This window comes from Somniosus microcephalus, unplaced genomic scaffold (assembly GCF_052327205.1).
Source record: "Somniosus microcephalus isolate GS21.2 unplaced genomic scaffold, FLI_Smic_1.0 unresolved_chr4, whole genome shotgun sequence".
NCBI classification, from domain to species: Eukaryota; Metazoa; Chordata; class Chondrichthyes; order Squaliformes; family Somniosidae; genus Somniosus; species Somniosus microcephalus.
The window spans coordinates 52777293-52799401 of NW_028225182.1; the positions used below are offsets into that span (position 1 = coordinate 52777293).

Below are 22109 nucleotides of genomic sequence, written 5' to 3' on the forward strand. Positions count from 1 at the left end.
ACCCCACTGATCAACACATCCCCTATAGACAGACCCCACTGATCGACACGTCCCCTGTAGACAGACCCCATTGATCGACACATCCCCTATAGACAGACCCCACTGATCGACACATCCCCTATAGACAGACCCCACTGATCAACACATCCCCTATAAACAGACCCCACTGATCGACACGTCCCCTATAGACAGACCCCACTGATCGACACATCCCCTATAGACAGACCGCACTGATCGACACGTCCCCTATAGACAGACCCCACTGATCGACACATCCCCGAGAGACAGACCCCACTGATCGACACATCCCCTATAGACAGACCCCACTGATCGACACATCCCCTATAGACAGACCCCACTGATCAACACATCCCCTATAGACAGACCCCACTGATCGACACATCCCCTATAGACAGACCCCACTGATCGACACATCCCCTATAGACAGACCCCACTGATCGACACGTCCCCTATAGACAGACCCCACTGATCAACACATCCCCTATAGACAGACCCCACTGATCAACACATCCCCTATAGACAGACCCCACTGATCAACACATCCCCTATAGACAGACCCCACTGATCGACACATCCCCTATAGACAGATCCCACTGATCGACACATCCCCTATAGACAGACCCCACTGATCGACACATCCCCTCTAGACAGACCCCACTGATCGACACATCCCCTATAGACAGACCCCACTGATCGACACGTCCCCTATAGACAGACCCCACTGATCGACACGTCCCCTATAGACAGACCCCACTGATCGACACATCCCCTATAGACAGACCCCACTGATCAACACATCCTCTATAGACAGACCCCACTGATCGACACATCCCCTATAGACAGACCCCACTGATCGACACGTCCCCTATAGACAGACCCCACTGATCGACACGTCCCCTATAGACAGACCCCACTGATCGACACATCCTCTATAGACAGACCCCACTGATCGACACGTCCCCTGTAGACAGATCCCATTGATCGACACGTCCCCTATAGACAGACCCCACTGATCGACACGTCCCCTATAGACAGACCCTACTGATCGACACGTCCCCTATAGACAGACCCCATTGATCGACACGTCCCCTATAGACAGACCCCACTGATCGACACATCCCCTATAGACAGACCCCATTGATCGACACGTCCCCTATAGACAGACCCCACTGATCGACACATCCCCTATAGACAGACCCCATTGATCGACACGTCCCCTATAGACAGACCCCATTGATCGACACATCCTCTATAGACAGACCCCACTGATCAACACGTCCCCTATAGACAGACCCCACTGATCGACACATCCCCTATAGACAGACCCCATTGATCGACACGTCCCCTATAGACAGACCCCACTGATCGACACATCCCCTATAGACAGACCCCACTGATCGACACATCCTCTATAGACAGACCCCACTGATCGACACGTCCCCTATAGACAGACCCCACTGATCGACACATCCCCTATAGACTGACCCCACTGATCGACACGTCCCCTATAGACAGACCCCATTGATCGACACGTCCCCTGTAGACAGACCGCACTGATCGAAACGTCCCCTATAGACAGACCCCACTGATCGACACGTCCCCTATAGACAGACCCCATTGATCGACACGTCCTCTATAGACAGACCCCACTGATCGACACATCCCCTGTAGACAGACCCCACTGATCGACACGTCCCCTATAGACAGACCCCACTGATCGACACATCCCCTATAGACAGACCCCACTGATCGACACATCCTCTATAGACAGACCCCACTGATCGACATGTCCCCTATAGACAGACCCCACTGATCGACACGTCCCCTATAGACAGACCCCACTGATCAACACATCCCCTATAGACAGACCCCACTGATCAACACATCCCCTATAGACAGACCCCACTGATCAACACATCCCCTATAGACAGACCCCACTGATCGACACATCCCCTATAGACAGATCCCACTGATCGACACATCCCCTATAGACAGACCCCACTGATCGACACATCCCCTCTAGACAGACCCCACTGATCGACACATCCCCTATAGACAGACCCCACTGATCGACACGTCCCCTATAGACAGACCCCACTGATCGACACGTCCCCTATAGACAGACCCCACTGATCGACACATCCCCTATAGACAGACCCCACTGATCAACACATCCTCTATAGACAGACCCCACTGATCGACACATCCCCTATAGACAGACCCCACTGATCGACACGTCCCCTATAGACAGACCCCACTGATCGACACGTCCCCTATAGACAGACCCCACTGATCGACACATCCTCTATAGACAGACCCCACTGATCGACACATCCCCTATAGACAGACCCCACTGATCGACACGTCCCCTATAGACAGACCCCACTGATCGACACATCCCCTATAGACAGACCCCACTGATCGACACATCCCCTATAGACAGACCCCACTGATCGACACATCCCCTATAGACAGACCCCACTGATCGACACATCCTCTATAGACAGACCCCACTGATCGACACATCCTCTATAGACAGACCCCACTGATCAACACGTCCCCTATAGACAGACCCCACTGATCGACACATCCCCTATAGACAGACCGCACTGATCGACACGTCCCCTATAGACAGACCCCACTGATCGACACGTCCCCTATAGACAGACCCCACTGATCGACACATCCCCTATAGACAGACCGCACTGATCGACACGTCCCCTATAGACAGACCCCACTGATCGACACATCCCCTATAGACAGACCCCACTGATCGACACATCCCCTATAGACAGACCCCACTGATCAACACATCCCCTATAGACAGACCCCACTGATCGACACATCCCCTATAGACAGACCCCACTGATCGACACATCCCCTATAGACAGACCCCACTGATCGACACATCCCCTATAGACAGACCCCACTGATCGACACATCCCCTATAGACAGACCCCACTGATCGACACATCCCCTATAGACAGACCCCACTGATCAACACATCCCCTATAAACAGACCCCACTGATCGACACATCCTCTATAGACAGACCCCACTGATTGACACATCCCCTATAGACAGACCCCACTGATCGACACGTCCCCTATAGACAGACCCCACTGATCGACACGTCCCCTGTAGACAGACCCCACTGATCGACACGTCCCCTGTAGACAGACCCCATTGATCGACACGTCCCCTATAGACAGACCCCACTGATCAACACGTCCCCTATAGACAGACCCCACTGATCGACACGTCCCCTGTAGACAGACCCCACTGATCGACACGTCCCCTGTAGACAGACCCCACTGATCGACACGTCCCCTGTAGACAGACCCCACTGATCGACACATCCCCTATAGACAGACCCCACTGATCGACACGTCCCCTGTAGACAGACCCCACTGATCGACACGTCCCCTGTAGACAGACCCCACTGATCGACACGTCCCCTATAGACAGACCGCACTGATCAACACATCCCCTATAGACAGACCGCACTGATCAACACATCCCCTATAGACAGACCCCATTGATCGACACGTCCCCTATAGACAGACACCACTGATCGACACGTCCCCTGTAGACAGACCCCACTGATCGACACGTCCCCTATAGACAGACCCCACTGATCGACACGTCCCCTGTAGACAGACCCCACTGATCGACACGTCCCCTATAGACAGACCCCACTGATCGACACGTCCCCTATAGACAGACCCCACTGATCGACACGTCCCCTGTAGACAGACCCCACTGATCGACACGTCCCCTATAGACAGACCCCACTGATCGACACGTCCCCTATAGACAGACCCCACTGATCGACACGTCCCCTGTAGACAGATCGCACTGATCGACATGTCCCCTATAGACAGACCCCACTGATCGACACGTCCCCTATAGACAGACCCCATTGATCGAAACGTCCCCTATAGACAGACCCCACTGATCGACACGTCCCCTATAGACAGACCCCACTGATCGACACGTCCCCTATAGACAGACCCCACTGATCGACACGTCCCCTATAGACAGACCCCACTGATCGACACGTCCCCTATAGACAGACCCCACTGATCGACACGTCCCCTGTAGACAGACCCCACTGATCGACACATCCCCTGTAGACAGACCCCATTGATCGACATGTCCCCTATAGACAGACCCCACTGATCGACACGTCCCCTATAGACAGACCCCACTGATCGACACATCCTCTATAGACAGACCCCACTGATCGACACATCCCCTATAGACAGACCGCACTGATCGACACATCCCCTATAGACAGACCCCACTGATCGACACGTCCCCTATAGACAGACCCCACTGATCGACACGTCCCCTATCGACAGATCCCACTGATCGACACGTCCCCTATAGACAGACCCCACTGATCGACACATCCCCTATAGACAGACCGCACTGATCGACACATCCCCTATAGACAGACCCCACTGATCGACACATCCCCTATAGACAGACCCCACTGATCGACACATCCCCTATAGACAGACCGCACTGATCGACACATCCCCTATAGACAGACCCCACTGATCGACACATCCCCTATAGACAGACCCCACTGATCGACACGTCCCCTATAGACAGACCCCACTGATCAACACATCCCCTATAGACAGACCCCACTGATCGACACATCCCCTATAGACAGACCCCACTGATCGACACATCCCCTATAGACAGACCCCACTGATCGACACATCCCCTATAGACAGATCCCACTGATCGACACATCCCCTATAGACAGACCCCACTGATCGACACATCCCCTATAGACAGACCCCACTGATCGACACATCCTCTATAGACAGACCGCACTGATCGACACATCCTCTATAGACAGACCCCACTGATCGACACATCCCCTGTAGACAGACCCCACTGATCGACACGTCCCCTATAGACAGACCCCACTGATCGACACATCCCCTATAGACAGACCCCACTGATCGACACATCCTCTATAGACAGACCCCACTGATCGACATGTCCCCTATAGACAGACCCCACTGATCGACACGTCCCCTATAGACAGACCCCACTGATCGACACATCCCCTATAGACAGACCCCACTGATCGACACGTCCCCTATAGACAGACCCCACTGATCGACACATCCCCTATAGACAGACCGCACTGATCGACACGTCCCCTATAGACAGACCCCACTGATCGACACGTCCCCTGTAGACAGACCCCACTGATCGACACGTCCCCTATAGACAGACCGCACTGATCAACACATCCCCTATAGACAGACCCCACTGATCGACACATCCTCTATAGACAGACCCCACTGATCGACACATCCCCTATAGACAGACCCCACTGATCGACACGTCCCCTATAGACAGACCCCACTGATCGACACATCCCCTATAGACAGACCCCACTGATCGACACATCCCCTATAGACAGACCCCACTGATCGACACATCCTCTATAGACAGACCCCACTGATCAACACATCCCCTATAGACAGACCCCACTGATCGACACATCCCCTATAGACAGACCCCACTGATCGACACATCCCCTATAGACAGACCCCACTGATCGACACATCCCCTATAGACAGACCCCACTGATCGACACATCCTCTATAGACAGACCCCACTGATCGACACATCCCCTATAGACAGACCCCACTGATCGACACATCCTCTATAGACAGACCCCACTGATCGACACATCCCCTATAGACAGACCCCACTGATCGACACATCCCCTATAGACAGACCCCACTGATCGACACATCCTCTATAGACAGACCCCACTGATCGACACGTCCCCTATAGACAGACCCCACTGATCGACACGTCCCCTATAGACAGACCCCACTGATCGACACGTCCCCTGTAGACAGACCCCATTGATCGACACATCCCCTGTAGACAGACCCCACTGATCGACACGTCCCCTATAGACAGACCCCACTGATCGACACGTCCCCTATAGACAGACCCCACTGATCGACACGTCCCCTATAGACAGACCCCACTGATCGACACGTCCCCTGTAGACAGACCCCATTGATCGACACGTCCCCTATAGACAGACCCCACTGATCGACACGTCCCCTATAGACAGACCCCACTGATCGACACGTCCCCTATAGACAGACCCCACTGATCGACACGTCCCCTGTAGACAGACCCCATTGATCGACACGTCCCCTATAGACAGACCCCACTGATCGACACGTCCCCTATAAGCAGCACCTGCCTCTCTCTGATTGTCTCCCTCTGTTTCCGAATTCTCAGCTTTATCTACAGCAATGAGGACCTGAAAATGCAAGTCTTCAATGAGGACGAGGTGCTGGCTGCCATGGCAACTTGTCATTCCCTGACTCTGGCCTCTTCCCAGACTACACTGCAGGGCGATCCATTGGATTTGACCATCTTTCGAGCAACCAACTGGGTGCGTATCGCTTCAGATCAGTGAGCCAGACTGAGGGCGACCGGTCCAATCACGTACCTCCCTCCCCCCGCCCACCACAGGGCTGGCACCGAGCGTGGACAACCCGCCCGGAGTCCCCCCCGGAATGGGAACCGGATTCCCTGGGCACTGCTGCCCCCGGCACGGGAGATCTTCACGCTTTAAATTACTCACCGCAGCAATCGCCCCCTCCCTCCCGCCCGCTCCCCCTCCCCAACTCCGTTACATCAAGGACTGCCGCTGCAGAGAGCCAGAACCGCCGGGAGTGCCGGGAACACTGGGGAGTCAGTCGGGAGAGAGAGCGGGAGAGAGACTGGGGAATGGGGGCTGGGAAGAGCAGGGGAGACTTGGGGATGGGCTGCTTGAGGAGAGAAGGAGAATGGGGGTTTGGGGCTCGGGCGGTGTGGGGAGAAGGAGACTGGTTGACATGGGGGACCAGCATTTCCTGCACAGCCAGGAGCAGCAAGGTGGTGAGTGGGTGCGGCACCAAGAAGAGCAGACAGTGAAGGGTCTGAGTGAGACCCGGGGACCTTCCTGTGGGAGGAGCAGACAGTGAAGGGTCTGAGTGAGACCCGGGGACCTTCCTGTGGGAGGAGCAGACAGTGAAGGGTCTGAGTGAGACCCGGGGACCTTCCTGTGGGAGGAGCAGACAGTGAAGGGTCTGAGTGAGACCCGGGGACCTTCCTGTGGGAGGAGCAGACAGTGACGGGACTGAGTGAGACTCGGGGACCTTCCTGTGGGAGGAGCAGACAGTGAAGGGACGGAGTGAGACCCGGGGACCTTCCTGTGGGAGGAGCAGACAGTGAAGGGTCTGAGTGAGACCCGGGGACCTTCCTGTGGGAGGAGCAGACAGTGACGGGTCTGAGTGAGACCCGGGGACCTTCCTGTGGGAGGAGCAGACAGTGACGGGTCTGAGTGAGACCCGGGGACCTTCCTGTGGGAGGAGCAGACAGTAAAGGGTCTGAGTGAGACCCGGGGACCTTCCTGTGGGAGGAGCAGACAGTGACGGGACTGAGTGAGACCCGGGGACCTTCCTGTGGGAGGAGCAGACAGTAAAGGGTCTGAGTGAGACCCGGGGACCTTCCTGTGGGAGGAGCAGACAGTGAAGGGTCTGAGTGAGACCCGGGGACCTTCCTGTGGGAGGAGCAGACAGTGAAGGGTCTGAAAGAGACCCGGGGACCTTCCTGTGGGAGGAGCAGACAGTGACGGGCCTGAGTGAGACCCGGGGACCTTCCTGTGGGAGGAGCAGACAGTGAAGGGTCTGAGTGAGACCCGGGGACCTTCCTGTGGGAGGAGCAGACAGTGACGGGACTGAGTGAGACCCGGGGACCTTCCTGTGGGAGGAGCAGACAGTAAAGGGATGGAGTGAGACCCGGGGACCTTCCTGTGGGAGGAGCAGACAGTGAAGGGTCTGAGTGAGACCCGGGGACCTTCCTGTGGGAGGAGCAGACAGTGAAGGGTCTGAGTGAGACCCGGGGACCTTCCTGTGGGAGGAGCAGACAGTGAAGGGACTGAGTGAGACCCGGGGACCTTCCTGTGGGAGGAGCAGACAGTGAAGGGTCTGAGTGAGACCCGGGGACCTTCCTGTGGGAGGAGCAGACAGTGACGGGACTGAGTGAGACCCGGGGACCTTCCTGTGGGAGGAGCAGACAGTGAAGGGTCTGAGTGAGACCCGGGGACCTTCCTGTGGGAGGAGCAGACAGTGAAGGGACGGAGTGAGACCCGGGGACCTTCCTGTGGGAGGAGCAGACAGTGAAGGGACTGAGTGAGACCCGGGGACCTTCCTGTGGGAGGAGCAGACAGTGACGGGTCTGAGTGAGACCCGGGGACCTTCCTGTGGGAGGAGCAGACAGTGAAGGGTCTGAGTGAGACCCGGGGACCTTCCTGTGGGAGGAGCAGACAGTGAAGGGTCTGAGTGAGACTCGGGGACCTTCCTGTGGGAGGAGCAGACAGTGAAGGGTCTGAGTGAGACCCGGGGACCTTCCTGTGGGAGGAGCAGACAGTGAAGGGCCTGAGTGAGACCCGGGGACCTTCCTGTGGGAGGAGCAGACAGTGAAGGGTCTGAGTGAGACCCGGGGACCTTCCTGTGGGAGGAGCAGACAGTGAAGGGTCTGAGTGAGACCCGGGGACCTTCCTGTGGGAGGAGCAGACAGTGAAGGGCCTGAGTGAGACCCGGGGACCTTCCTGTGGGAGGAGCAGACAGTGAAGGGACTGAGTGAGACCCGGGGACCTTCCTGTGGGAGGAGCAGACAGTGAAGGGTCTGAGTGAGACCCGGGGACCTTCCTGTGGGAGGAGCAGACAGTGACGGGACTGAGTGAGACCCGGGGACCTTCCTGTGGGAGGAGCAGACAGTGACGGGTCTGAGTGAGACTCGGGGACCTTCCTGTGGGAGGAGCAGACAGTGAAGGGTCTGAGTGAGACCCGGGGACCTTCCTGTGGGAGGAGCAGACAGTAAAGGGTCTGAGTGAGACCCGGGGACCTTCCTGTGGGAGGAGCAGACAGTGACGGGTCTGAGTGAGACCCGGGGACCTTCCTGTGGGAGGAGCAGACAGTGAAGGGTCTGAGTGAGACCCGGGGACCTTCCTGTGGGAGGAGCAGACAGTAAAGGGTCTGAGTGAGACCCGGGGACCTTCCTGTGGGAGGAGCAGACAGTGACGGGTCTGAGTGAGACCCGGGGACCTTCCTGTGGGAGGAGCAGACAGTAAAGGGTCTGAGTGAGACCCGGGGACCTTCCTGTGGGAGGAGCAGACAGTGACGGGACTGAGTGAGACCCGGGGACCTTCCTGTGGGAGGAGCAGACAGTGACGGGTCTGAGTGAGACCCGGGGACCTTCCTGTGGGAGGAGCAGACAGTGACGGGACTGAGTGAGACCCGGGGACCTTCCTGTGGGAGGAGCAGACAGTGACGGGACTGAGTGAGACCCGGGGACCTTCCTGTGGGAGGAGCAGACAGTGACGGGACTGAGTGAGACCCGGGGACCTTCCTGTGGGAGGAGCAGACAGTGACGGGTCTGAGTGAGACCCGGGGACCTTCCTGTGGGAGGAGCAGACAGTGACGGGACTGAGTGAGACCCGGGGACCTTCCTGTGGGAGGAGCAGACAGTGAAGGGTCTGAGTGAGACCCGGGGACCTTCCTGTGGGAGGAGCAGACAGTGACGGGACTGAGTGAGACCCGGGGACCTTCCTGTGGGAGGAGCAGACAGTGACGGGTCTGAGTGAGACCCGGGGACCTTCCTGTGGGAAGAGCAGACAGTGAAGGGTCTGAGTGAGACTCGGGGACCTTCCTGTGGGTAAATGATGAAAGATTGTTTCTATTGGTGGGCCTAACACCTGGAGTGAGAGTGTTTTGGCTGCCAAAGGACAGAGGGTTTCCTTCAGGGGCAGGATCTTTATTGCGATTGTCTCTTGCAGGTTCTGGAGGAAATGGTTTCCCAGGCAAGGCGGTTGAAACGGGCCAATGCGCTGATTATTGTTAAACCGACTCGAAACTCCAACTCCAAAACCAGCGCGACCAGTGGGATGGTGAGTGTAACAGCTTCTCCATGGCACACTGGGCCACTGGGGACGCACTCTCCTTAATGGTTGCCTTTTCAACTCAGTCTTGTCTCTGTTTCTGTCCTCAGTTGTCCCTTTCTCGCTCTGCCATTCCTTCTCTTTCTCTCTTTATGTGTCTGACTTCAGTGTATCATTCACTGTCTATCTGTTTCTCTTTCTCTTTTTTTTAATTTATTCGTTTATGGGATGTGGGCATCGCTGGCAAGGCCAGCATTTATTGCCCATCCCTAGTTGCCCTTGAGAAGGTGGTGGTGAGCCACCTTCTTGAACCGCTGCAGTCTGTGTGGTGACGGTGCTCCCCCAGTGCTGTTAGGGAGGGAGTTCCAGGATTTTGACCCAGCGACGATGAAGGAATGGCCGATATATTTCCAAGTCAGGATGGTGTGTGACTTGGAGGGGAACTTGGAGGTGGTGGTGTTCCCATGCGCCTGCTGCCCTTGTCCTTCTAGGTGGAAGAGGTCGCGGGTTTGGGAGGTGCTGCCGAAGAAGCCTTGGCGAGTTGCTGCAGTGCATCTTGTAGATGGCACACACTGCAGCCACGGTGCGCCGGTGGTGGAGGGAGTGAATGTTTAAGGTGGTGGTTGGGGTGCCAATCAAGCGGGCTGCTTTGTCCTGGATGGTGTCGAGCTTCTCGAGTGTTGTTGGAGCTGCACTCATCCAGGCAAGCGGAGAGTATTCCATCACACTCCTGACTTGTGCCTTGTAGATGGTGGAAAGGCTTTGGGGAGTGAGGAGGTGAGACACTCAGTGCAGAATACCCAGCCTCTGACCTGCTCTTGTTGCCACAGTATTTATGTGGCTGGTCCAGTTAAGTTTCTGGTCAATGGTGACCCCCAGGATGTTGATAGTGGGGGATTCGGCGATGGTAATGCTGTTGAATGTCAAGGGGAGGTGGTTAGACTCTCGCTTGTTGGAGATAGTCATTGCCTGGCACTTGTGTGGCGCGAATGTTACCTGCCACTTATCAGCCCAAGCCTGAACGTCGTCCAGGTCTTGTTGCACGCGGGCATGGACTGCTTCATTATCTGAGGAGTTGTGAATGGCGCTGAACACTGTGCAGTCATCAGCAAACATCCCCACTTCTGACCATATGATGGAGGAAAGGTCATTGATGAAGCAGCTGAAGGTGGTTAGGCCTAGGACACTGCCCTGAGGAACTCCTGCAGCAATGTCCTGGGGCTGTGATGATTTTTTTGTTGATTTAAAAAAAAAATTTGCTTATGAGATGTGGGCGTCGCTGGCAAGGCCTGCATTTATTGCCCATCCCTTGTTGCCCTTGAGAAGGTGGTGGTGAGCCGCCTTCTTGAACCGCTGCAGTCCGTGTGGTGAAGGTGCTCCCACAGTGCTGTTAGGGAGGGAGTTCCAGGATTTTGACCCAGCGACGATGAAGGAACGGCCGATATATTTCCAAGTCAGAATGGTGTGTGACCTGGAGGGGAACTTGGAGGTGGTGGTGTTCCCGTGCGCCTGCTGCCCTTGTCCTTCTAGGTGGAAGAGGTCGAGGGTTTGGGAGTTGCTGTCGAAGAAGCCTTGGCGAGTTGCTGCAGTGTATCTTGTAGATGGTACACACTGCAGCCACGGTGCGCCGGTGGTGGAGGGAGTGAATGTTTAAGGTGGTGGATGGGGTGCCGATCAAGCGGGCTGCTTTGTCCTGGATGGTGTCGAGCTTCTTGAGTGTTGTTGGAGCCGCACTCATCCAGGCAAGTGGAGAGTGTTCCATCACACTCCTGACTTGTACCTTGACCTCCAACCACCACAACCATCTTCCTTTGCCAGTCTGTCTCTGATGGGAAAAGGCTGTTCCCACGAGTTGCTGGTACAAGGACTAGGGGACACAGATTTAAGATTTTGGGCAAGAGATACAGGGGGGAACGTGAGGAAAAACTTTGTTACGCAGCAAGTGGTGAGGACCTGGAACTCGCTGCCGACGGAAGTGGTGGAAGCGGCGACACTCGATGTTTTCAAGGGGAGACTGGATAGGCACTTGAGGGAAATAAACTTGCAGGGCTACGGGGATAGAGCGGGGGAATGGGAGACTGACTGCACTGCTCTACAGAGAGCCGGCACGGACTCGATGGGCCGAATGGCCTCCTTCTGTGCCTCTATGACTCTGTCTCTCTCTCTCTCTCCCTGTCTCTCTCTCCCTGTCTCTCTCTCCCTGTCTCTCTCTCTCTGTCTGTCTCTCTCCCTCTCTGTCTCTCTCCCTGTCTCTCTCCCTGTCTCTCTCCCTGTCTCTCTTTCTCTGTCTCTCTTTCTCTGTCTCTCTCTCTATCTCTGCCCTCTCCTCTCTCTCTCCCTGTCTCTCTCTCTCTCTATCTCTGCCCTCTCCTCTCTCTCTCTCTCTCTCTCTCCGTCTCTCTCTCTCTCTCTCTCTCTCTTTCTGTCTGTCTCTCTCTGTCTCTCTCTCTCCCTGTCCTCTCTCTCTCTCGCTCTCTCTCTCTGTCTCTCTCTGTCTCTCTCTGTCTCTCTCTCTCTCTCTCTCTCTGTCTCTCTCTGTCGCTCTCTGCCCTCTCCTCTCTGTCTCTCTCTCTCTCTCTCTGCCCTCTCCTCTCTCTCTCTCTCTCTCCCTGTCTCTCTCTCTCTCTCTCTCTCTGTCTCTCCCTCTCTCTTTCTGTCTGTCTCTGTCTCTCTCTATCTCTGCCCTCTCCTCTCTCTCTCCCTGTCTCTCTCTCGCTCTCTCTGTCTCTCTCTCTCTCTGTCGCTCTGTGCCCTCTCCTCTCTGTCTCTCTCTCTCTCTCTCTCTGTCTCTCTCTATCTCTGCCCTCTCCTCGCTCTCTCTCGCTCCCTCTCGCTCTCTGTCTCTCTCTGTCTCTCTCTCTCTCTCTATCTCTCTCTCTATCTCTCTCTCTCTGTTGCTCTCTGCCCTCTCCTCTCTCTCTCCCTGTCTCTCTCTGTCTCTCTCTGTCTCTCTCTCTCTCTCTATCTCTCTCTCTCTCTGTCACTCTCTGCCCTCTCCTCTCTCTCTCCCTGTCTCTCTCTGTCTCTCTCTGTCTCTCTCTGTCGCTCTCTGCCCTCTCCTCTCTCTCTCCCTGTCTCTCTTTCGCTCTCTCTCTCTCTCTCTCTCTCTCTCTGTCTCTCTCTGTCGCTCTCTGCCCTCTCCTCTCTGTCTCTCCCTGTCTCTCCCTGTCTCTCTCTCGCTCTCTCTCTCTGTCTCTCTCTGTCTCTCTCTCTCTGTCGCTCTCTGCCCTCTCCTCTCTGTCTCTCTCTCTCTCTCTCCCTGTCTCTCTCTCCCTGTCTCTCTCTCGCTCTCTCTCTCTCTCTGTCTCTCTCTCTCTCTCTCTCGCTCTCTCTCTCTGTCTCTCTCTGTCTCTCTCTCTCTCTCTCTCTCTGCCCTCTCCTCTCTCTCACTTTCTCTCTGACTCTCTGGGGTCGATTTTCCCGCAGGTGCAGGGAATTGCCGGGTTCCCCGAATGTCGGGGTTCCCACACGAATGTAAATGAGTCTGGCAGATTGATGCAATTTTCCCTCAATTGGCCAATTCATTTCCAGCGTGTGGGAACCCTTGCTAATTGACTATTTCCAGTCAGAAAGCCCCACAGTATGATGTCATCATTCATGGTGCTTTTAAAGTCTATAGCAAGCATTGCAACCTCTGCAGGCTTCCATACGAACCACACAGGATGGCAGAGAATCCTGCAACAGCTGTGGCCAGTGCCAGACCCCAAGCTGGCAGCAAATTCGATGAGGCTTCACTGCAGGCATTATTGGATGGGGTGAGGGCCCACAGGGAGGTCCTCTTCCCGAGGTCAGGGAGGAAGAGGCCTCCCACTGAGACCAAGGCTGCATGGATGCAGGTGGCAGCAGATGTCAACTCGCTGGGAGTCACCAGAAGAACCTGGATACAGTGTCGGAAGCGATTCCATGACCTTCACCGTACAGGAAAAGTAAGTATGAAGTTTCCATCACCCTCAAACTGATCCCCATTGCCTTTCCCCACCAGCACTCAGCTTTAGCACTCTCTTCCTCCACATCCCACTTCACAGTCACATCCATGCACCCTTACCCATTCCCTCTCTCTCTAGGCTCACATTCACATAACTATTCCACCATGCAGCCCTCACACTCCCTCTCACTCTGATGCTTTGAACACAACTGACAACACACAGGAAGGGCCCTTGGTCTTGCAGCCTCACACCATCTTTGTCTCCCTCTAAGTATCTATGCTATGCAATCTCTACACTCACTCCTTCATTCTCACTCAAACTCCACTTGTCTCCCTCATTGCAGGAAAAGAGAGCTCACAACAACAGAGAGCGAGCCAGGACTGGAGGAGGCCCACCCTCAATAGCCCACCTGACCCCCTGGGAGGAAGGAGTCCTGGAAATTGTCGGGGCTGATGTGGCTGCGGAAGCTGGGGAAGGAGAGACAGGGGCAGGCCCGCAAGCTGGTGACAGAATAGTTTTCCATCTCTCTCATTGACATAGCATAAGTCACTGTTATGATTCTGAAGCTACATCATTTGGACTTATGAACATCTGCAAAATCCAATGTAACCTTGGCATCACATCTCTAACTCTTTCCTTTACTCCCCCACAGGACCATCCAGAGCCCCCGTCCCCACTGCGGAGGAGGAAGAGGCTGAGCAGCCAGACGCCTCAGAGGAAGCTCCCACCTCTGAGGGCGCAGCGTCAGCAGAATTCAGCACACCCAGCACCAGCGCAGACACTCACACCTCGGTGGGACCTTCGCGAGATAGAGTAGTGTTGTCACCTGGTGTATCACAGCTCACAAGTGAGCATCAGCAGATGGTGGAGACAGGGACAGCAGTGGAGAGTCCTCGTCGGAGGGCGCAGGACTCTGCCAGCTCAGCTCTGCTGCATGTTGACCCTCTGCCTCTGGGTCCATCCGCAAGAGAAGAGGTGATGGATCTCCATGCACAGATGCAGGAGTCTCTGGCAGGTTTTGTCTCCAGGGTCGCTGCGAATGGAGGAGTCCATAGCGAACATGAGCAGAGCCTTTGTGGCGTCATTGGCGCATGAACGCATCACCATGGAAAGGATGGCAACCTCCGCGGAAAGGATGGCTACAGTAGAGGAGAGGATGGCTACGGCCATGGAGGAGCTAAGTCGCCAGAGTGATGAAAACATGGTGAGTGTTCAGAATAGACTGACAACTCTGGAGGAGCGATGGTCAGCTATTGAGCAGAGAAACCAGACCTTCATGACAGGCCCTCTGAGTAGGACTGCCATTGTAGAAACGGGTCCCCATGGCCCCCCTGATGTGCAGCAAGCTGCTCTCAAGCCACTTGCAGGTACTGAGGGGGACCTGACCCATGAGAGGGAGGTTGGTGGCAGACCTCAAGGAAGTGGGGGCTCCTCTCCAAGCGCTCACACTTCCATGCCACTGCAGAGCCTCGGTCAGAGCCCCGCCGGAGTCCACACCCAACGGAGATAGAGGTCTCAACCCCTGCACAGCCGCAGGAGCAGCAGACTGCTGGTGAGCCCTCACAGGCTCGCCACCCCAGAAGACGCCCGCCAAAGGTGTCGAGACAGGAGCAGCAGGAAAGTGAGCAAGGGGCCTCCACATCTGCTGAAGTCACAGGGGAACCACTACGTAGGAGCACGCGTAAGAGAAAAATAAAGCACCACTAATCACAAGGGTAGTCACTTGGGTGAAATGTGTTTATTTTTAAAATGCCATCAGTTGGTTATTGTAAATAAAATTTCAGATGGCAACTTCTGCAGTTGTGGCGTGTGTCATTTCGCGATTGGGGCTGGAGGCCCTCTAATGCCAAGAGGGGAAGGCAAAAAAGGCCTCCCATGCTTCTGGTAGGTGCCTGAGTTGAGGAAGCGCTGAGTGAGGGTGGTGAGAGGGGCTTCCCAGGAGCTCACACTGGAGAAGTGTGTGAGGCTCCAACCTTCCACAGCTGTGCCTAAGCCTTGAACAAGTTGCCCCAAGCCTGAAACAACAAGGTCCTGCAACCTACAAATGCTGTCTGATTAAATCTCTTCTTTCCTGATTGACCTGCAGCTGAAAGTAAGCAAGCCGACATTGTTCACGCCAGGTTTCATCAGCGGGGTTCCCACCAGGCGTGTTTAGCGTGGGAAAAGGCTGAAAATAGCAAGGGCCCCTTAAAATTGCATTATAGATGCCAATTATTGGTGATTAGGCTCCCGGCTGCGGGCGGGACTGATTCGGGTCGCTTTGAAATGCCGGGGTGAAAGTCGTACGGGGCGGGGAATCAGGCGGGGGGGGGGGGGGGTCGCGACCCCTTATTTTTGTGATTTCCCCCCCCCCCCACACACGCCTGAAACCCCGCCTGACGGCTCCAGGAAAATCGACCCCCCTGTCTCTGACTCTGACTCTCTGGGCTGGATTTTCATTGAGGAGGCGCGTAGGAGGCGGGACTACAACCTTCGAGGTTGTAGTCCCGCCTCCATCGAGTTGTGGCCAACCCACGCGATTTAGACTTGATTGACCTTGTTGACCCCGCCCAGTGGGCTCAGCAGGCCAATTAAGGGCCACCCGGCAACAGGTGACGTCACAGATTGACATTTCATCTGTCAAGACCTTTTGACAGATGAAATATCAGCGTTTCACTGCTGTTTGAAGCTGTCAAACACTGACAATCTGTACTCCAGGTTAATTCCTTCCTCTCAGGATGATTTAGAGATCTCCCCGGAACAGAAAGCTGAATGCTGCAACTTTTGACAGCTCGCAGCCATTCTGCTTTCTGTGCCGGTGAGATGAGGGACTCCCGAGACCTGAGGGAAGGAAGGCTGTAAAGGTAAGTAAAGGTTCTTTAAACACTTTACACACACCAAACACACTTACCTCTTCACTCATGCACCCATCACTCACCTGAACACCGGACATCTCAACCCCTCCAAGCCCTTCATCCCGACGGCCCGCCTCGCTAACTTGCCGTGGTTTGGAGCCGTCGGGAATCCACACTTCAACCTTAAAAATAGGGATTAGGGTAAAAACTGCCGGTGAACTACCGGTTAACAGGCAGTTAATTGGCACGAATCCCCTTCCCACCTCGGGGAGGCGGGTCCCAGTGCGGGACGGGTACCCGCCTCCTTTGAAACTGGCATGGAGGCGGGTTGGGTGCGGGATGGGGTCGTGCCCCCCGATTTCGGAATTTTAACCCCCCACACGCCTCCAATCCCGCCTCCACGGCCCAATGAAAATCCTGCCCTCTGTCTCTGTCTCTCTCTCCTCTCTCACTCTCTCTCTCTCTCTCTGCCCTCTCCTCTATCTCTCTCTCCCTCTCTCTGCTCTCTCTCTCTCCTCTGGCCTCTCCTCTCTCTCGCTCTCTGTCTCTCTCTCTCTCACTCTCTCTCTCTGCCCTCTCCTCCCTCTCTCTCTCTCTCTCTCTGCCTTCTCCCCTCTCTCTCTCTCTCTCTCTCTCTCTCTCCTCTCTCTGCCCTCTCCCCTCTCTCTGTCTCTCTCTCTCTCTCTGCCCTCTCCCCTCTCTCTCTGCCCTCTCTCTCTCTCTGCCCTCTCTCTCTCTCTGCCCTCTCTCTCTCTTTGCCCTCTCCCCTCTCTCTCTCTCTGCCCTCTCTCTCTCCTCTCTCTCTCTCTCAACTCAATTCAATTCAAATCACTTTATTGGCATGACAAGGTACATCTTATGTTGCCAAAGCATCGAAAAACATTCATGGTTGTACACAAAAATACAGATCTACCCATACAGTGTATAAACAGATATATCCCTGAGTGTATAAATATACATTCATATAATTTGTATATACTCTTTTCTTATATTTAGTGGTTGTCCCTCTGTTTATGGCAAGCTGTAACATAGTGTGCCGCTAAGGTTACACAATTTCTCTCTTCCCCTAGTAGGTATGGGAGTTTTTGGTCGTCATTCAAATTTCTGAATTCCGGGCATATTTTTGTGAATTTTGGGTAGAAATTCTCCCTTATGCCCTGATATTTTCTACAAGCTGTGAGGAAGTGCATCTCTGTCTCCATCACTCCCTGACTGCAGTGAGAGCATATCCTGTCCTCTCTTGGTAGCCGGGTCTGCCTGTGTCTACCTTTTTCGATCGCCAGGCTATGTTCACTAAGTCTGTACATTGTCAAGGTTTTTCTCAGTTTGCTATCCTTTACCCTGGTCAGGTAATCAGCCATGTTGTATTGTCTGTTTAGGGCCAAGTAGCAATTGAGTTTGCTTTGGGTTTTTGTTGTTTCTGCCCAATATGACAGATATTTTTCCTTTTGCTTAGTGACGATTGTGTTGGGTCGAATTCTTTGTGTTACGCTGTCACTGTCCTGGGGCTGGTTATTGTTAGTAGTGTTAGTAGTTACTTCACTGAGTCCCAGGACTAGTTGACTGAGGGTATTCTTCTTTATGGTCCTCTCTTGGCATTTCAGGGCTTCGTAATGATAGCATTGGGGGTTGCTCATTTCTAGGTGTTTCCAAAATTTGGTGGCTCTTTTTTGGATAGTGATTATTAATGGATATTGGCCTAGTTCTGCCCTGCATGCATTGTTTACGGTTTTCCTTTGAGTCCGGAGGATACTTTTACAGAATTCTGCATGTAGGATCTCAATTGGGTGTTTGTCCCATTTTGCAAATTCTTATTGTGTTAGCGGTCCCCACACCTCACTGCCATAGAGTGCAATTGGTTCAATTACTGATTTGAAAATTTTGAGCCAAATGCTAATTGGGATTTCTATTTGGATTGATTTTTTAATGGCATAGAAAGCCCTTCTTGCTTTCTCTTTCAGTTCATTCACAGCCAGATGAAAATTTACCGTAGAACTGATTTTTAAGCCCAAGTATGTGTAGTTAGTGGTTTGTTCAATTTTGGTTGTTCCTAGTGTGAAATTTATTTTGGGTCCCTGATGTCTGGATCTTTGCTGGAACACAAGGACTTTGGTTTTTTGGGGATTTATTGTCAGGGCCCAGGTCTGGCAGAACGACTCCAGCAGATCCAGGTTCTGCTGTAGACCCTCCTTAGTTGGTGAAAGCAGAACCAGGTCATCTGCATAGAGGAGGAATTAAGCTTGGATTCATATAGGGTGAGCCCGGATGCTGTAGATTGTTCAAGTAGTTTTGCCAATTCATTTATGTAAATATTAAAGAGTGTCGGTGAGATGGGCGAGCCCTGCGTCACCCCCCGCCCCTGTGGGAAGTATTTTGTTTGTTTGTCTCCAATTTTAACTGCACATTTGTTGTTTGTATACATTGATTTAATTACATCATATGTTTTTCCCCCTACCCCGCTTTCGATAAGTTTCAGGAATAAACCGTCGTGCCAGATGGAATCGAAAGCCTTCTGGAAATCTATAAAGCATGCGTAGATTTTGCTTTTGTTTTGATGAACGTGTTTGTCAATTAGGGTCTGTAGGGTGAAGATATGATCTGATGTTCTATAGTTTGGCAGGAATCCAATTTGGCTTTTACTCAAGACATTGTGCTCCTCAAGGAAGTTTATAAGTCTTTTGTTTATGATACTACAGAATACCTTCCCCAGGTTACTGTTTACACAGATACCTCGATAGTTATTTGGGTCGACTTTGTCCCCACTTTTGTATATGGGCGTTATGAGTCCTTTGTTCCAGATATCAGGGAAGTAACCTCTCTCTCTCTGCCCTCTCCCCTCTCTCTCTCTCTGCCCTCTCTCTCTCTCTCTGCCCTCTCCTCTCTCTCCTGAATACTACCTCCTGTCCTCTTTTCCAGGTTTGCCGTTTTCGCTCTGGTATCGGGATCCTCCGGCAGTTTCCCTTTTCCTCGGCCCTGCAGCGGATGACGGTGATTGCTAAGAACCTGGATGAGCACAGCCTGGTGGCATACTGCAAAGGTGCTCCAGAGACGATAGTCAAGCTCTGCACCAAGGAGTCAGGTAGGAGCACGTCGCATCGCGATACCATTCAGTGTGAAACTGCATGCGAATCGAGGTGGGTGATCGGGTGGATCGAGAGAAACGATTTCCTCTGGTGGGGGGAGTCCAGAACAAGGGGGCAGAACCTTAAAATTAGAGCCAGGCCGTTCAGGGGTGATGTCAGGAAGCACTTCTTCACACAAAGGGGGGTGGAAATCTGGAACTCTCTCTCCCAAAAAGCTGTTAAGGCTGGGGGTCAATTGAAAATGTCAAAAGTAAGATTGATAGATTTTTGTTGGGTACGGGTATTCAGGGTTACGGAACCAAGGCGGGCAGATGGAGTTAAAGTGCAGATCACGCCCTGATCTCATTGAATGGCGGAACAGGCTGGAGGGGCTGAACGGCCTCCTCTGTTCCTGTGTTCCTCCCGCTCACCACATACTGCTTCCCTCTCTGTGTCTCTTTCCCTCTCCCCTTCTTTCCTCTGTTTCTCTCTCTTCCGTATCTCCTTCTCCCCTTCGCCTACCTTTTTCCTCTCCTTTTCTCACTTTCACTCTCCCTTTATCCTCTCTATCTTTCCCTCTCTGCTTCTCTCTTCCTCTCTCTTCTCTGTCCTTTTCCCTCCTCTCCTCACTCCGTTTCTCCAAGTTTCTCTTTATCTGCCCTTTTTTCTCTGTCATTCCCCCTCCTCTTTATTTCTTCGCTCGCTCTCTCTCTCTCTCTCCTTTCTCTCCTTCCCCCACCCTGGCCCCCCTAGCATGCTAATCTGACTGGCGTTGCGGCGTTTGCTCTTGTCGGGTTCTTGGTGTAATATTGACGGCGGTGCGATTCTCCGAGCAGTTCCCGATGATTTTCTGGAGGTGATGGAGAGTTTCACGCAGTGTGGATACCGCGTCATTGGATTAGCGTTCCGAGAATTCAAAGGTTCGCTGAAGGAATCGGACATAAAAAACGTCAACAGGTGAGTGTGGGCAATAAGAAACACGCCGGCATGGCGCGAGTGCGATTCCATGTGTGTCGCAGTGCTGGTACTGAGCGTGTGACTGTACTGCTGTGGTTCGTGTATGTTGGTGTGATAGCTGCCCAGGGGTATGGTTGATTAGCGAGTTATTGCAGGGTGTGTGTGTTGGTGAGCGGGTGTGTCGGCGCCAGTGTCCCCTGTAGGCTTTGCTTTGCTCTGCGCGGCCTGTTTCTTTTGATGAGTGGTCCCTTTAAATTTCCGTGCCTGCGCGGTGGTTACCGCGGAGAAGCCGGCGAGCAGCCTGCGCACACGCAGCTTAGCGAGAACATTGGCCGGTGCATGGGTGTTAGGTGATGTGAGTTGGTATGTTCGGTGTATGTGTCGATGCTGTTGGCGTGTATTTGTTGACGTGTTTTTTATTTTGTTAGTTTATGGGATGTGGGCGTCGCTGGCGAGGCCATCATTTATTGCCCATGGCGTGCGTTTGTTGGCGTGCGTTTGTTGGAGTGTGAATGCCCTCTGTGTGTGTCGGGCTGATGGTGCTCTGTGTTTAGTGCAGGCAGCGTGCATTAGCAGCCTGGCACTGGGGTGTCTGCCCGCAGTCGGCCAGGAGGGTGTGAGCAGTGGGGCGAAATCTTCAAGGCGTTGCGTCTCACTGCTGGAACGAGCCGTACAGGCCCCAGGTTCCGCCCCCAACCTCTTCCAAGTTAGTGGGACTCAACCTGCAGGTGGGCTCCGCGTTCGGCCTCATCCTGCCCTGGGCGAGGAATCCGCCAGGGCTCCTGCTCCTGGTCACCGTCCGTTGAACCCTGCTGGAATGGGCATTGGGCGAGAGGCTATGGGGTGACGGACCCACTGTGGAACCCGAGCCGCAGTGTGACCCAGCAGCTTCAGGAGAGGAGCGGGGGGGCAAACTGCATTGTCTGTCTGTGTTTCAGAGAGTTTGTGGAGCAGAACATGACCTTCACCGGCCTGGTGATCCTGGAGAACAAGCTGAAGAAAGTCACGTCAATGGTTTTCAGCGAGCTCCTGAAGGCGGAGATCCGCGTGGTGATGATCACAGGTATGGGGCGGTGGGGCTGTGTCCGTGGGGGCGACGGGAGGGGGTCTCCAGCAGTGGGGCGGTGGGGCTGTGTCCGCGGGGGCGACGGGAGGGGCCTCCAGCAGTGGGGCGGTGGGGCTGTGTCCGCGGGGGCGACGGGAGGGGGTCTCCAGCAGTGGGGCGGTGGGGGCTGTGTCCGTGGGGGCGACGGGAGGGGGTCTCCAGCAGTGGGGCGGTGGGGCTGTGTCCGCGGGGGCGACGGGAGGGGGTCTCCAGCAGTGGG

The 22109-nt window shown here is 54.2% G+C and overlaps 1 protein-coding gene across 1 annotated transcript in view; it reads left to right on the top strand.

Annotated features, from left to right (window-relative positions):
• The window catches only part of LOC147091097 (polyamine-transporting ATPase 13A3-like), a 73206-nt gene that overhangs the window by 46610 nt on the left and 4487 nt on the right, over positions 1-22109 (top strand). The window contains exons 14-18 of the mRNA XM_085977164.1: positions 6318-6474; positions 9904-10014; positions 19682-19844; positions 20664-20784; positions 21723-21847. Coding sequence (XP_085833290.1) covers positions 6318-6474; positions 9904-10014; positions 19682-19844; positions 20664-20784; positions 21723-21847 — 677 coding nt within the window. The remainder of the gene's footprint in view (positions 1-6317; positions 6475-9903; positions 10015-19681; positions 19845-20663; positions 20785-21722; positions 21848-22109) is intronic.